A 13,222-nucleotide genomic window follows, 5' to 3' on the forward strand; every position below is an offset into this window, starting at 1 on the left:
TGAATTTCTTCTGCCGATTCTATTCCAGCAAGGAATAGGCTTACGGGGTTTCCTACTGATGTATAAAGGAGCTTTTTTCACAATGAAAGTTCTATATATCGGGAATAAGAAAGTATCAAGTTGAATTTTTAAAGGAGTATGGATGGCTATATAGTTGTATGACATATTGTACAATTATTTTTGTGATAATACATAACTGATGTATAAATACACAGCATTAGAACCATCCAGGCTTGTTTAAGATTAAGGAAGGCTGCTTTGGTGCCGGTAAAATTCTCAGGGTAAAGACCAGTATTAAAGAGAAGACTTGTGACTCCTTGCAACTAACAAAAATCTCAATGTATAATGTTAGTATTACATTCTACCTTTTCTTTCTTCATAATTGACGTAAAACTCACTGACTTTTTACAATTTGTTTTTATTTTTATGTTTGCACTTTGAATTTCATAACATTTTGATTTGTACAGCGGATATTAGTAAATAAAACTTAGAGTACAGCACTCTAAAATTCTTTATTTCTCTTGATACAAGGTAAAATAAATCACACAATCACAGAAAGTATACTAAAATAATCATTTTAATAAATATTACATACAATTCGGTTACGCTAACAATATTCAAATTTACATTATACCAAACTATACTAAATCACGCAAATAAAACAAAGTCTTAAATTCTATGGTATATTTCTATTCCAAATTGATAAAGTAATTTACTTTTGAGCAGTTTTCAAATACTTCCTTAAAACTTTTGACTTTTTTCTAACTAAATAAGATAATAAAATAGTTTTAAATCTTTTGTTTCAATCAGTATTATGTTATTTCTCAGTCTTTACATTAAAGAATAAAAGCAAAATAGTTTTTCTCAGTTTTTAGTCATATATTTTTATTTTGATATCCAATAACATCTTTTTTACACTTCTAAGCCTTTTAAATGTAGTATAATCAGAAAAAAATAATAACAGTAGTTGAAAATATAATCCGTATAAATTTTTGAAATTAATATGATAAAGACTCTTTTTCCTGGTTACTAAGTGGATACAACTACAATGAACACGATGATTCTAAACCATCATATAATCCCAGCAGAAAGCCATAGACCAACTTTAATAAAGTAATAGTCTAGCTCAGCGGTTCCCAAACTATGGGTCGCGACCCACTGCGGCAGCATATACGGTGGGTCGCATGATAAGAGCAAAAACAAAAATCTTTTTCTTATGACTCAAAAACGTTTAATACAGGAACGGTCTGTCGAGCACCAAAATAGTACCAGGTTACCTAACCTAACCAAACCTGCTGATTATGAAAAAATTGAATGAGGGTTGAACAATCGAATCAATATTTTCAATTTATATTAGGGTAGCTCAGTTTAGAAACTGTACCCATCAGTCTCCATTACATCCTGCCCACTACACCCCTCCCCTGAATCACTCTTACGCTCTGGGGAGTCAAGCAGCACTGGGCCTACCTAACGGTTTTGACAGTTTATGACCCCCAAAGCAAAGAATTTAAATCAACAGGAAGCCTAAGTTAAATTGTCAACAATTCCTTTTAAACACCTCCCTTTACAAAGATTTGTTTATGAAGAAGTTCATGAAGAAAGTGTTAGCTATTACATCAGGTTCTTTTTTATTAGCCTATATCATTATCTTTTGCAAATACTAGATATTGGATTGTTTATTTTAAACGTGACCCTAAGTTAGGTACATTTATAATAGAAGGCCTACTGGGCCCAAAACCTTCAGCAAACCCCTACTATTCTAAGAATATAAAGAAAATTCAACATATTTTAAGACAAATTATTTCCATCTTTAAATTAAACTGCAGAATTATAAAAAATATCCCATGAGTTGTAGTTATATATAGGTATTTAAAACACGTGGAGAGGAACACCGATAAAAATAAATTTTGTAAATGCAGTAGTATAATTAAGAGCTAATTATTGAGTAGTAAAACAAATATTTGTGTGAAAGAGCATTATTATTAAAAATAAATACAGGAATATAGGCTATGTATGGAAAATGCCTCAGTAGTTGTCAACATTCAATACAGATTAAGTATCTTGTAAATATAATACACCTAAACTTTAGTTCTAAATAATTTATAAAGTTTCACAAATAATAGTGTTTTGGACTAGATATTGTATTTTCAATAACATTATCCTCACAGTTTCCATATAGTTGTGTGTTTTTTAGTGTACATGATAAAATTGGTCTATCATTAATATTTTTGCATTTATGACAACAGCTAATTTGAACCAAGCAGCAACAAAAAGCTGTAATACACAATGATAACTGTCAAAGTAGGATTGTTTACAGTGAAGCTTATGTTTTTAGTTTATTATAATTTTTTTAAATTTTTTGCGAATATTCTATCATATACTTTTTTTTATTGTTTAGGTGTGTAAAACATTTTAAAAGAACCAAATTATCTCAAACCGTGTCCTATCCCATTGAAAACACAAAGCACGAGTCGAGTATACTGCAATAAGCAATTTATAAGTCTACAAAGAAGGGTATTCTGCTAGTGATAAATAATTATAGCCTATCAATATTATTTTATATGTGGGTCGTGAGAAGAAATTCTAAGGTGGCGGTGAGTCACTAGACCAAAAAGTTTGAGAACCGCTGGTCTAGGTGAATTAATATTATTAACACAATATGAATTTAAAAACACAACGTAAATCAGATGGGTACATTTCCATAATTTGTATACATAACATTTATTTTTATATGGCATGTCATTGATAATATACTTTAGTCTAAAATATAACATGGTTTTTGATTTTAAATACCTTATGCATATTTTCAACTTTTCCATCTAGAGCTATTCACATTAAAATTGAGAAAAACAACTTCTCGAAGCTTGCTACATGCTAAAGTACAATGGTGTTGTAATTTCAAGATTTTAACAGAACATTCTTTATCAAAGGAGTTTATAATCAAGGGTTTGCTGTATCAAGTTTCCAAGCATAAATTAGTTTGTAGTATATCTAGCAAGTTAAATATATTTTCTTTACTTCTAAGGAAGGGACTAGTAATTTCTTATGGAAATAGAATATGAGCCCACCTTCACATGTATGACGTATGATCCCACAAGATTATTAAATCACTCTTTAATCTTACAACTGTATTAAACATGAATAAGGTCTTAGAAAAGTTAAATTTATCATTCGAGTTTCCAATCTAAAAAATGAGGAATCAAAAAGTATGATCTTCAAAATATAGTTTTTTGGAGATAAATATGAATTAAAAAGATAATATGGATGTATCAAATCACAGATCTGTGATCAAATCAACTGAAAGGTAAATATGCTGTCTTAGGCCTAATTTATGCAAATAACCTTAAAATTAAATGTAATTCTTAAGAGCGAACATATTGTTTTGGCAATCAAGTGTTTAACATTAAAATCATGTCAAAACAAATCAAAATTACCAGTTTAAAAGGGCAGATAAAATCACAGCACCTAGTTTTTTAATAGCAGTTGGCTTACTTGGACATTTATTAGCTTAGCTCACAAAATTGCAGCAACAAGAAAAAAATAAAGTTAAGATATATCATGGCTAATACATTGGGAATAGCAAATACTTTGTTCTTAATGATTCAGTACCTATAACTTTTCGCAATTGAAACAATTACTCTGGTAAAATATCCCATTTTAATACGATAGGTTTTCTCTTTCTTTTTACCAGCAAAGCTCGTCAATGAACAGGTAAGTCTGCTTTTCTTACAAAAACCTAAATCACCAATTCTGACTTAGAGCCTTTTGTCTAAATACATCTAGTTTAAAATAAATACATAAAATAATTCAGTTTTTCAAAGTCTACTTTAAGAGTGGACGGCTTATTTACTTCACTGTAGTTCATGTATATCATGAATCAAGTAACCCCACCGTTAACACTGAAGTACCCCAGTGTCCTAAGGGAGTCAGTTACTCTACCTATTAAAACATCTTTAAACTTCCATATTGTGGTGTCGATTACACTATTATGTCTATATTCGTTACACGTTTTCTTCAAAGTCCGCACACAGTCGGCACGATAATGTTGTAATTGAGCATCTTCGACTTCAATTGCGTAGGAAGTGCATCCTGAAGCCAAGCATGCCAGTGGGAAATGGTTGTGAAGTGTCAAAGCTCTTTCTGGGTTGTGAAAACACTTCACGTATTGATTCGGTTTCGTAAAGTTTTTGCTGCGGTAGACATGCTGCAGCATATGCGTATAGCGAGGAATGTCTTTGAACCAACCGTGTTCGTGGAGAAGGTCATCTAAGAAGTAGACGTTCCGTACATTGTATGACGCCCTTGTTTCGTTCTTAACTGCCAGAGCCTTAGGAAGAACTGTGTCCATAAGACCTCTCCAGGACATTTCTTTCATAGGCATTATAACTTCATCTATATCCAATAGAGCGATGTATTCGTAGGAATATAGATTTTTGTACAAGCAGTCATTGTACGGTATCAGTTCATTTTGACGCTTGTGGTTCACCTTCTTGGTGAGGTACAAGTGTTGGAACCCCGGGATATTGGGTTGACCTCCTGGCAATGTCAGTGGAACCACGTCTACTTTTCCAACGGATTGGTAATATCTCAAGACTTTGCTGATATTTGGGTGAACTTGAAGTTCGTAAAAGAAAATCTTCTCAGCTCCCAAAACGCTGAGAAGTTCAATCCACTCTATCAGTCTGACTGACAGGTCGTCGTACAGAAAGTCTAAGCCCTTAACACAAACCGCAAAACCTTTTTTCTTCTCCGGTTTGTTGTAAATTACCCTCAAGTTGTTACTGGCAATATCACATATTTTTTCCACAACAGACACCGAGGCGGGCACCATTTTATGGAAAGCTTGAGGAATTTGGCATGCGATCAAATAAGGCTGAAATATCCCTTGTTTGTAATTACCCCATTTTTTATACCAAATATACTTATACTCCATAGTTTTGACGAACACCGGTTCTTTGTGGTTCTCAAACCAAAACTGACAGTAAGTTTTCACAGTGGGTTCTATTCTGTTAATCATACCAAGTATTCTCACTGAAGGACCTATCTTGCTCATTTTCCTCACGTCGTAATAAGCGCCATAAAAATGAAACGTACCGTTAGATGTGTGCAGTGTTTGCCAGTAAATATTATTAAACTCTAATTCGAAAATACTAGGGTATTTGGCACAGCTTTCATTCTTGTAGAACAAGTTTTTATTCTTGTATTTGTTCCAGTAGGCGATGGGGAGACTAGGAAGTCGCTGCTGGACCTGATCTATGATCATAGCCTCCGACAATCCAGGTGACTTGTCTACATGAGGCTCCAGAGAGAAGTCGGAGGCCTTGGTGGTGCTGACTGTGGCTTCTGGAGGTAGTACCAGCTTGGTCAGTAAGAACCGACTGTTGCTGACGTGGGACGCGAGGTTGGGCTGGATGGCTAGAGGGTAGTGGTTGGAGATGATCATGAAGGCGACCATGGCGACTCCCCAGACAAACACCAGGCAGAATACCTTCTTGGCCCAACGTCCTCCCATCGCCCTGCACAAACAAGCAATCAAAGTAAAACTAAATATCAAAACAAAAACTATTGAATACTAAGTAAATAACAAAAATAAAACACAGACTCTAATGGATATTTGATTTTTGTTCAAACCAGTGGCATCTCCAAAGGAAGTGACATGAGGGCCAGGACAACCCATTCATTCCTAAAGAGCTGAAGAGCAAGTATCCATAGGCTACAACTATTGTATTTTTAAATTATAACTGTTATAAACATGAAATGCATTATTAAATGAGACAACTGTTGGGAATGGAAGTCAATGTAGGTAACTCAAACTTCGAGGTACCCCCCCCCCCCCCCTATGAGAATCTATCCTCAGCCCTCTGGCTCATACCTTCCCAGATTTGACTACTCTCTTACTTCAACTCTTTTGAATATCTTTACGCAATTAATTTTAGTTTGTTTTATATAAGATAAATAAATATCACTCACTGCCAGTAATCAAAGTTTGTTTTGAAATAAATCAAGCCAGAATTTGAAATTGAAAATTTTCAAGTGATTGTTTTATAGAGGAAGAGGAGTATCTGCCATGATTAGGAGTCATTCTTTTAAATGAGGGGTCGATCTTAAGCTTAGTTGGCTCTCAATAGTCACAGCATTACCATGTACAGTACTAAGAATTAGAATTAGACATTTGAGATTTGCAGGTTTTGAACCCACACTAGTCCCACAACTCTAAGTACTAGACCAGCTGTACCCAAAATTTTGACCAGTAATGCTGGCAGCTTAATGGGTTTGAAGTTAAAAACCAGTTTCTTTAATAATGAAAACTGTCAATTCTATGAACTAAAATGTTTTAATCATTATATTTTTTAGAAGTACAATATTTTACGATCGGTCCCAGATGAGTCTTAAAGTAATAGGTGCAAATAAATTAATAAATTTGTTAGGAATCTTTTTTTCATGTTGCATTGGGAAAAAAGTTGATTCAGTTATGCAACTACAAAGGATCAATTGACCACACAGGTAAAATTATGTCTTTGATTTGATTAGTTAAAAGATAGTACATCCATTAAGTTATCTTGTTGATTAGTCAATCAACCAATAAAAACTGCCGATTTTAAATCTTTGATTTATTCCTTCTGCTAGAAACAAGAATCCTCCAAATACCACACTATACATCATCGATGTTCTGATGTCATTTCTATATCCACACAATGAGTCATCAGTAGAAAATAGATAGCCTGCTGGCACAGAAAACATACTATTGTATGTTTTCTGTGCTACTGGTGAGAAGTGTGAGCAGCAATGACCTTTATAACAATGTTTTCTACTCAAAGGATGATTGGCTTAAGGACCTCCATAACTTAAACTTGGGGGGGGGGGGCAACGCAATCTAGAAAGCCAGCCAATTTCTACTCCAAGTGGCGTTTTACGCATTTCATCCATCTGGGACTTTCAGAGGCCTTGTATCAGCATGACCGAGACAACTAGACCTTGTGCCGGTGTATCGTTCCATAGTGCCGGCACCAGACTATACTTCATTACCATAAGTTGATCTGGAGGCGACTAGCTTAATTGGGGTGCAATCCGCCGGTAGCGCTGCCTCTCAACTTCCTTTTCCGCAAAGGAATTTTCTCCCAACGTTATTATTGTACAAAAAGACACAATTTTTAAAAGGGACAATACTATAGTAATAAAAAATATAGTATCAAGCCTATTAACGTGAACAGTTTTTTTATTTGTTACTATTATTTCTTTAGGCGAAGTATTCATTTACAATCTTGTTAACATTCACGTAGTCTTTAGATTAGTATAATATTCTATTGGTGTTCCCAATTCTAGTTATTGGTATTTAAGATTTCTTTGTGGTGGTTGGAATGGTTTTATTGGGAGTGTTTCATTAAGTAAAATTTTCACTAGGTCAAATAAAGAAATGTCTATGTAATTACGAAACTTACGGTTTGCTGTCGTATTAGATCAAATTCTCTTTAGGTAACAAAAAATCTGGATTAAAACATAGTCTCCACATAAACGTATGACATAGCGAGGATTTGATACTATTTAGTTTTGTGATACTAACAAAATGCACCAAATTTTATATTTCTACATTGCGTTTTTTTATTTCAAGATTAGCTATGTTCAATATGCCTACGTTTCGTTTGAACCTATTTTAACTAAAACACTCAGTATTAAATATTTAAAAAGACTGGGTATAAAACAGGGTATTGTTTAATTTAAAGTCATAAGTATGTTGAAATGCGATCACAGTGGTTTGTTTTCTAAAAAGCAGGAATTTCGATCATACAGTACACGCTCGATTAACAAGACTAATTAGGCCATATCGTCCGGATAACATAAAATAAACTAAAAATGTTGAAAGAAACCACTATTCCTGGACCTTTTAGGCTTACATGACGAACCCCAATGTACATCAACAAAATTAGGGATCTAAAAGTGTGTACATTGTGAAGCATTGTAAGTAAACTGGACGAAAACTACAAAGTTATAGCTATGCATTTATAACATTACGATTTTAAACATTTGATGTATGGCTTTTTGACGAACTGCTGTTAAATGACTGTCCGGATTAAGCAAAGTCCGTGTTAGAGGGCCTACGACTGATCATATACACTGCTTAACATTATAAAACGTTGTGTATATCATGAAAATACCAATCAACTAGATAACTGACTACGACTACACTACAAAACCGGTTTCCTAACTAACTAATCCTAGATTTGTTCGAAGGTTATTTCTGAGGGATTAAAGGTTATTTACGCATCTATAGATGTTGTTATTGGCGTTTTTGGGAAAATAAGATAATCCCTAAATTGAGTAACCAATAATTGGGAAATTGCAAAAAAAACTACGAATTAATTGATGATTAATATTATAATTGATTGATATTAACAGTTAGTTAGTTAATACTTCATAGTTCGTTATTAGATATTTAAGGAAATGTGCTCTATATTTTCATTTCACAAGGAATAACACCGATCGGGGACGCATAAAATCAACTCGTACACCTTTTATGTTAGGCCTAATCTCGTCACTTTTTAAACTAAATGTTCCTTCTATTAAATGTAAAAAAATCTAAATGTATGTTTTAAAATACATTAAAAACTAAATACAAACTACAAACTAAATACAAGTAAAAATTTACATACTATTTTATAATTTTTCTTTGAAATATTTCTTGCCACGTCAAAAAAATTTTTTATTTAGAAAATTAATTATATTTAGAAAAGCAGTTGTATAAACGTCTCACAAGCTAAAGTTTTCACTGAGTTATAAAGTACAAAGAGGATACTAATCAACACTGATTCAATAGGGTTTTATCTTCCAAAGTGTTCATCTCTAAAGGGCTTATGTGGATCACCTTTAGCTCCTTTTATCTATGCCTTTAGCAAGGCTCCAAATGGAATACTGTACGTATATCATATTCATACGTTTTAAGTATATAATATTTGTAATTTTAAAATCAGATAAGTGCAGTGCCTCTGAGACCGATCTGCTCTAATTCCTTTCCAAATCAAGTTAAATTCGTTTTATAACAAAGAAAACTAACCTGGAGTACTTTTTTTGGAAAATATGAGTCTTTTCCTCCTGATGTATTCCATCTTTCATCAACAAAATGGTGACTTCGTTACAAACGCAATATTATTAAAGTTTGCAAATGTAAAAAAATCCAGTGCATAACAAGGGCTGTAAATGATTTATTTAGATGGCTACAAGCTTAGATACAGATTTTTAATTTCTATTGTTAATTTTTACATTTCTTCTTCCCGTGTGGTTCATGGACGTGTACGCAAATGTACTTTTACAATATTGCAGTTTTAGTTTTAAGAGATGAAGTTTTGTAATAGGATGGCCAGGTACAGCTTCAAGATGGTAGAGTTCGGGGCTGAAATTTGTTAATATACGTAATTTCAGAGATTACCAAAAGCAGGTATATACACAATTTTCAATTCCTAAAATTGATATGCCCTGTTGATTTGGTACAAATAGTTTTAATCGCTCGTAAAACAATAAAAAATATTACTTTTAATACAGGTATGTATTAATCGTATATATCGTCTATGGTCAAAGCATATATGCATGTATGCTTGTTTTCGTGTTTGCGCGGGTAGGCTATATAGTTACTATTGCCTACGCAACCTCTTCTGTCATGCTTGCTCTCGCGTACGCAACCTGTAGTTCCGTGTCCTTGTACTGAGATTGGGCAACTAATCATTTATAGTCAACGCAATCCTGTTTAGTACTTACATAGAACACAACAATTCGGAAATTTACTCTAAGCGCTCTAAAGATGGCCGAGCTTAGCTCAGTGTAAAATGGGTTTACGTTCTCAGTACGAAACTTGTTTTAGTACACTTGATTGAAAATAATAATTCAGAACACTCCAGTATATTGGTTGTGACCCATGGCCAAGCCTTTTTCCATAGATTACCTTGTGCTCAGGGTAAAACGTGATTCCGTTCCCAAAATGTAACTTTTGATTTGATTGTTTAACCTAATAATTAAGCGAGATTTTCTCAGGGTAAAATATGATTCCGATCTCAATATAGAACATGTTTAGTACTTAAATGGAACATCACAGTTCAGAACTCTGCACTAAGCTTTATTTCAACATTTTAATAGTGATAACCGAGATTTGCTGAGGGTAAAATATAATTCTGGTCTCAAAATGGAACTTGTTTTAGTTCTTAGATGAACTTAGACATCACAAAGCCTTCTTCAAGATACTATCAAAACGCTGGTTGTTGGCCAAGGATTGCTCAAAATACAATTCTGCTCTTAAATAGGAGGATTTTTAAATGTGTTTCCATATTAGTCATCTTTGGGTATAGAAGGTTCTTTCAAGGGGGCACACACAGCTATTATGATTTTATTTGTACTGTACGTTCATTTTGTAATTCGTACAAAATGACGTTGATCATTTGAATGTAACCGGCCGATCTCAGTGGTTGCAGTGATTACAACATAGATATAAACTGTAGCAATACTAGTGACTTTCACTGGATTATGTGCTCTAATTTTGCCAGTTAATTCGGATTTATAGAATTAATTTTAGTTCAGGTTATTTTTACATTAAGTTGCGAATGGGTTGTAAAACATTCTACTTGTTCACATTTATTATTTAAACGTTAAAACTTAGGAATTCTATAATATAACATTATGACCATAACTGGTCCGAACTTCAAACAGATTGTGAGTTGAGAGAATAGTTTTGACTAACCTTTTTTTGTTTTCACTACTTCCACTTTTATTGCGATTTTGAATGTGATAACTCTTATCTTTCTCAGCAACTATAGACCTCAATTGTCCACAGGATGATTGGTCCTAGAGTTGACCAATTTGTACCAATCCTACAATCTTCTAGGGTCATTCCCTCATGAAGACGGAGAACCGATTCCGGAACATTTAAAACATAACGTGCTAAAGAATCAGTTGGCATTGGTACAGATTACTTTCGCAATAAGCCTATAAAGAACATCAAACCTACCTTGACAAACAATAAACTTTAATAAAGAAGTTGAATATTACTTAAACATATCATCTCCAAAACTACCAGATGTTCTTGAAAACGAATACGGATGTGACTGCGCCTATTTTCTATTAAAATTATGTCTCCATGCGATTCCTGTCTTACCCAAAGCATTTATACAGTTTTTGTTAGAATGGTGGTATTGAGCTCGGCAAAGAAAAATTCGTACCTCCTTTAACAGTATCGCTCACTTCAGTATACACATTAAACACATCTTTGCAATAACGCAATATATCTTTTTTGGATCCAACACAACTTTCCAAAAATTGAGACGATGGATCTGTAGACAATAGCCGTAACGAGCTTCGAGACTCTTCAAGGAGCGAGGTCATTCGACAAAGAGCAAAGGCATTTAGTTGGAAAATCGGTGACATAAAATAGACTAATCAGAGGATGAAGAACAAAGGCCAAGGCTTTGGAACAAGGCTGTAAGTGATGATGACTCTTCGACCTTGGAACAGCTGACTTCTGCACATGAGGCAGAACACGACTCGTCATCGCAGGTAAATGGGATAAGTGTGTGGATCTTTCAGCATTATACGGTAATAGCCATTAGGTGTATCAGGAACAAAGTTGACAAAGATTCGTATACGGTTCGTCTAGTTGAATAGTAGTGGGTCCAAAAATCGTCAATAACAATATTATGTCTTTAGCTACATAATAGAGTAGTTCAAAGTCCATCTAAGGGTTTGCGCCTCTAGAAAGGATATAAACGGGTTGGAGGATATAAACTTTGGCGAGAGGAATTTCCGACTGAAGAGCTCATTTACTAACAGCCAAGCTAAATGTATTTTTGAGCAAAACCAAACATTGATATAACTTGCCAAGTTACAAAGAATGTATGTGAGGAGTACCCTCTACCTTTACAACAAAAATTTCAAATGGATTTATACAAATTTACTTTTATAAAAACGGAGTGTCAATTTGCATGGGATTATTTTAAATAATCATTTTGTATTTCACTGATGTTGTTTTATATTTTATTACTTTTAGACTAGATGGCTAGGAGGCATACTAACGATTTTCTGCAGTTGTAGAAGTTTTGATACGATGATGTTTTCAAAATTATTGCCAACAGATGGGGAAACGTCAAGAAAACCCATGCTTGCCTCGCAATCAAAGGTCACCAGTTCGATCCTAAGAAAAGCCTTAGGTTTCAAAACTGTCATTGATCAAATGACTTTTAGGCTGATATAGTCTGTAATAAATCTACAAAGTTGTTTTACACCATTCAACGCCCCCTTAAATTCAAATTCAGCTTGAAATACACAGCTGTATACACCCATTGATGTCTAAAAGTAATAGTAATGATAAACAGGGACAGAGGCGTAGTCTCAGGCGACTAGTTTCGAAACAATTGTTGTTTAATTATCAAGCCTTCATCGTCAAACATCAAATTATTTATACATATTGTCGTCGTTAATATACAAAAGTTTTACATTTAGGACAAATGAAAAGTGCGAATATGTTAAATTAACATAAAATAATGCACGGCCACGAATAATTTTATGAATTCGTACTTTTCGTATGTCCTAAATGTAAAACTTTTGTTTATCGATGACGACAATGTGTTTAAATAATTTGATGTTTGACGATGAGTGCTTGATCATAAGAACAACAACTGTTTCGAAACTAGTCACCTGAGACTACAATAATGATTGACGACGTAAGGTATGTAAACCTTTTTCATTTGTCATAAATCAATCCTGGAGGCAATGCTGAATATATCAGACGATAAGCTGTGGGGAAGTGTGGGGTTTGAACGAGGAAGTGTGATGCACTGTATCTTCATGAGTGGAAACTCTAGTTCTAGTTCAACACAGTTTTCCATTTCAGTTTCAGTGTTCCACGGAATGCGCTCGCTGTTCCGGAGTTCCGCGAATCCAGCCCCCAGGTTACCCAACGGCGCGTGCTATAAGGCGGGGGCGGAAGTTTTGGAGGGAATTCACGACGTTAAATTAATAACTTACAATCAAACAGTTGCCGAGTTTGACTTTCCCTCTATTGAGGTTTTGTTTACCTGGGGTTTGTGTCGCTGCTTTAATTGTTTTGGCACTCGTAACTACAGTAGTTGTGAAACTATGTAGGCCTAGCTACATCCGGTTAACTTAAGACGCTGACGAAGAAGACGTTGACGATTGTTATGTTGGCGTACCGTACCGTTACGTTAATACCTTAGGTCATAACAAATAT

The 13,222-nt window shown here is 34.2% G+C and overlaps 1 protein-coding gene across 1 annotated transcript in view; it reads right to left on the minus strand.

Annotated features, from left to right (window-relative positions):
- Positions 1 to 493: 493 nt before the first annotated feature.
- Positions 494 to 13,222, minus strand: part of LOC128997810 (uncharacterized) — a 38,197-nt gene continuing 25,468 nt past the window's right edge. The window contains exon 2 of the mRNA XM_054423546.1: positions 494 to 5,516. Within this exon, the coding sequence (XP_054279521.1) occupies positions 3,878 to 5,512 (1,635 nt within the window). The 5' untranslated portion in view covers positions 5,513 to 5,516 and the 3' untranslated portion in view covers positions 494 to 3,877. The remainder of the gene's footprint in view (positions 5,517 to 13,222) is intronic.

Source organism: Macrosteles quadrilineatus, unplaced genomic scaffold, assembly GCF_028750875.1.
Source record: "Macrosteles quadrilineatus isolate MER2022 unplaced genomic scaffold, UCM_ALF_1.0 Scaffold_7__1_contigs__length_78375512, whole genome shotgun sequence".
In the NCBI taxonomy this organism is placed as follows: domain Eukaryota; kingdom Metazoa; phylum Arthropoda; class Insecta; order Hemiptera; family Cicadellidae; genus Macrosteles; species Macrosteles quadrilineatus.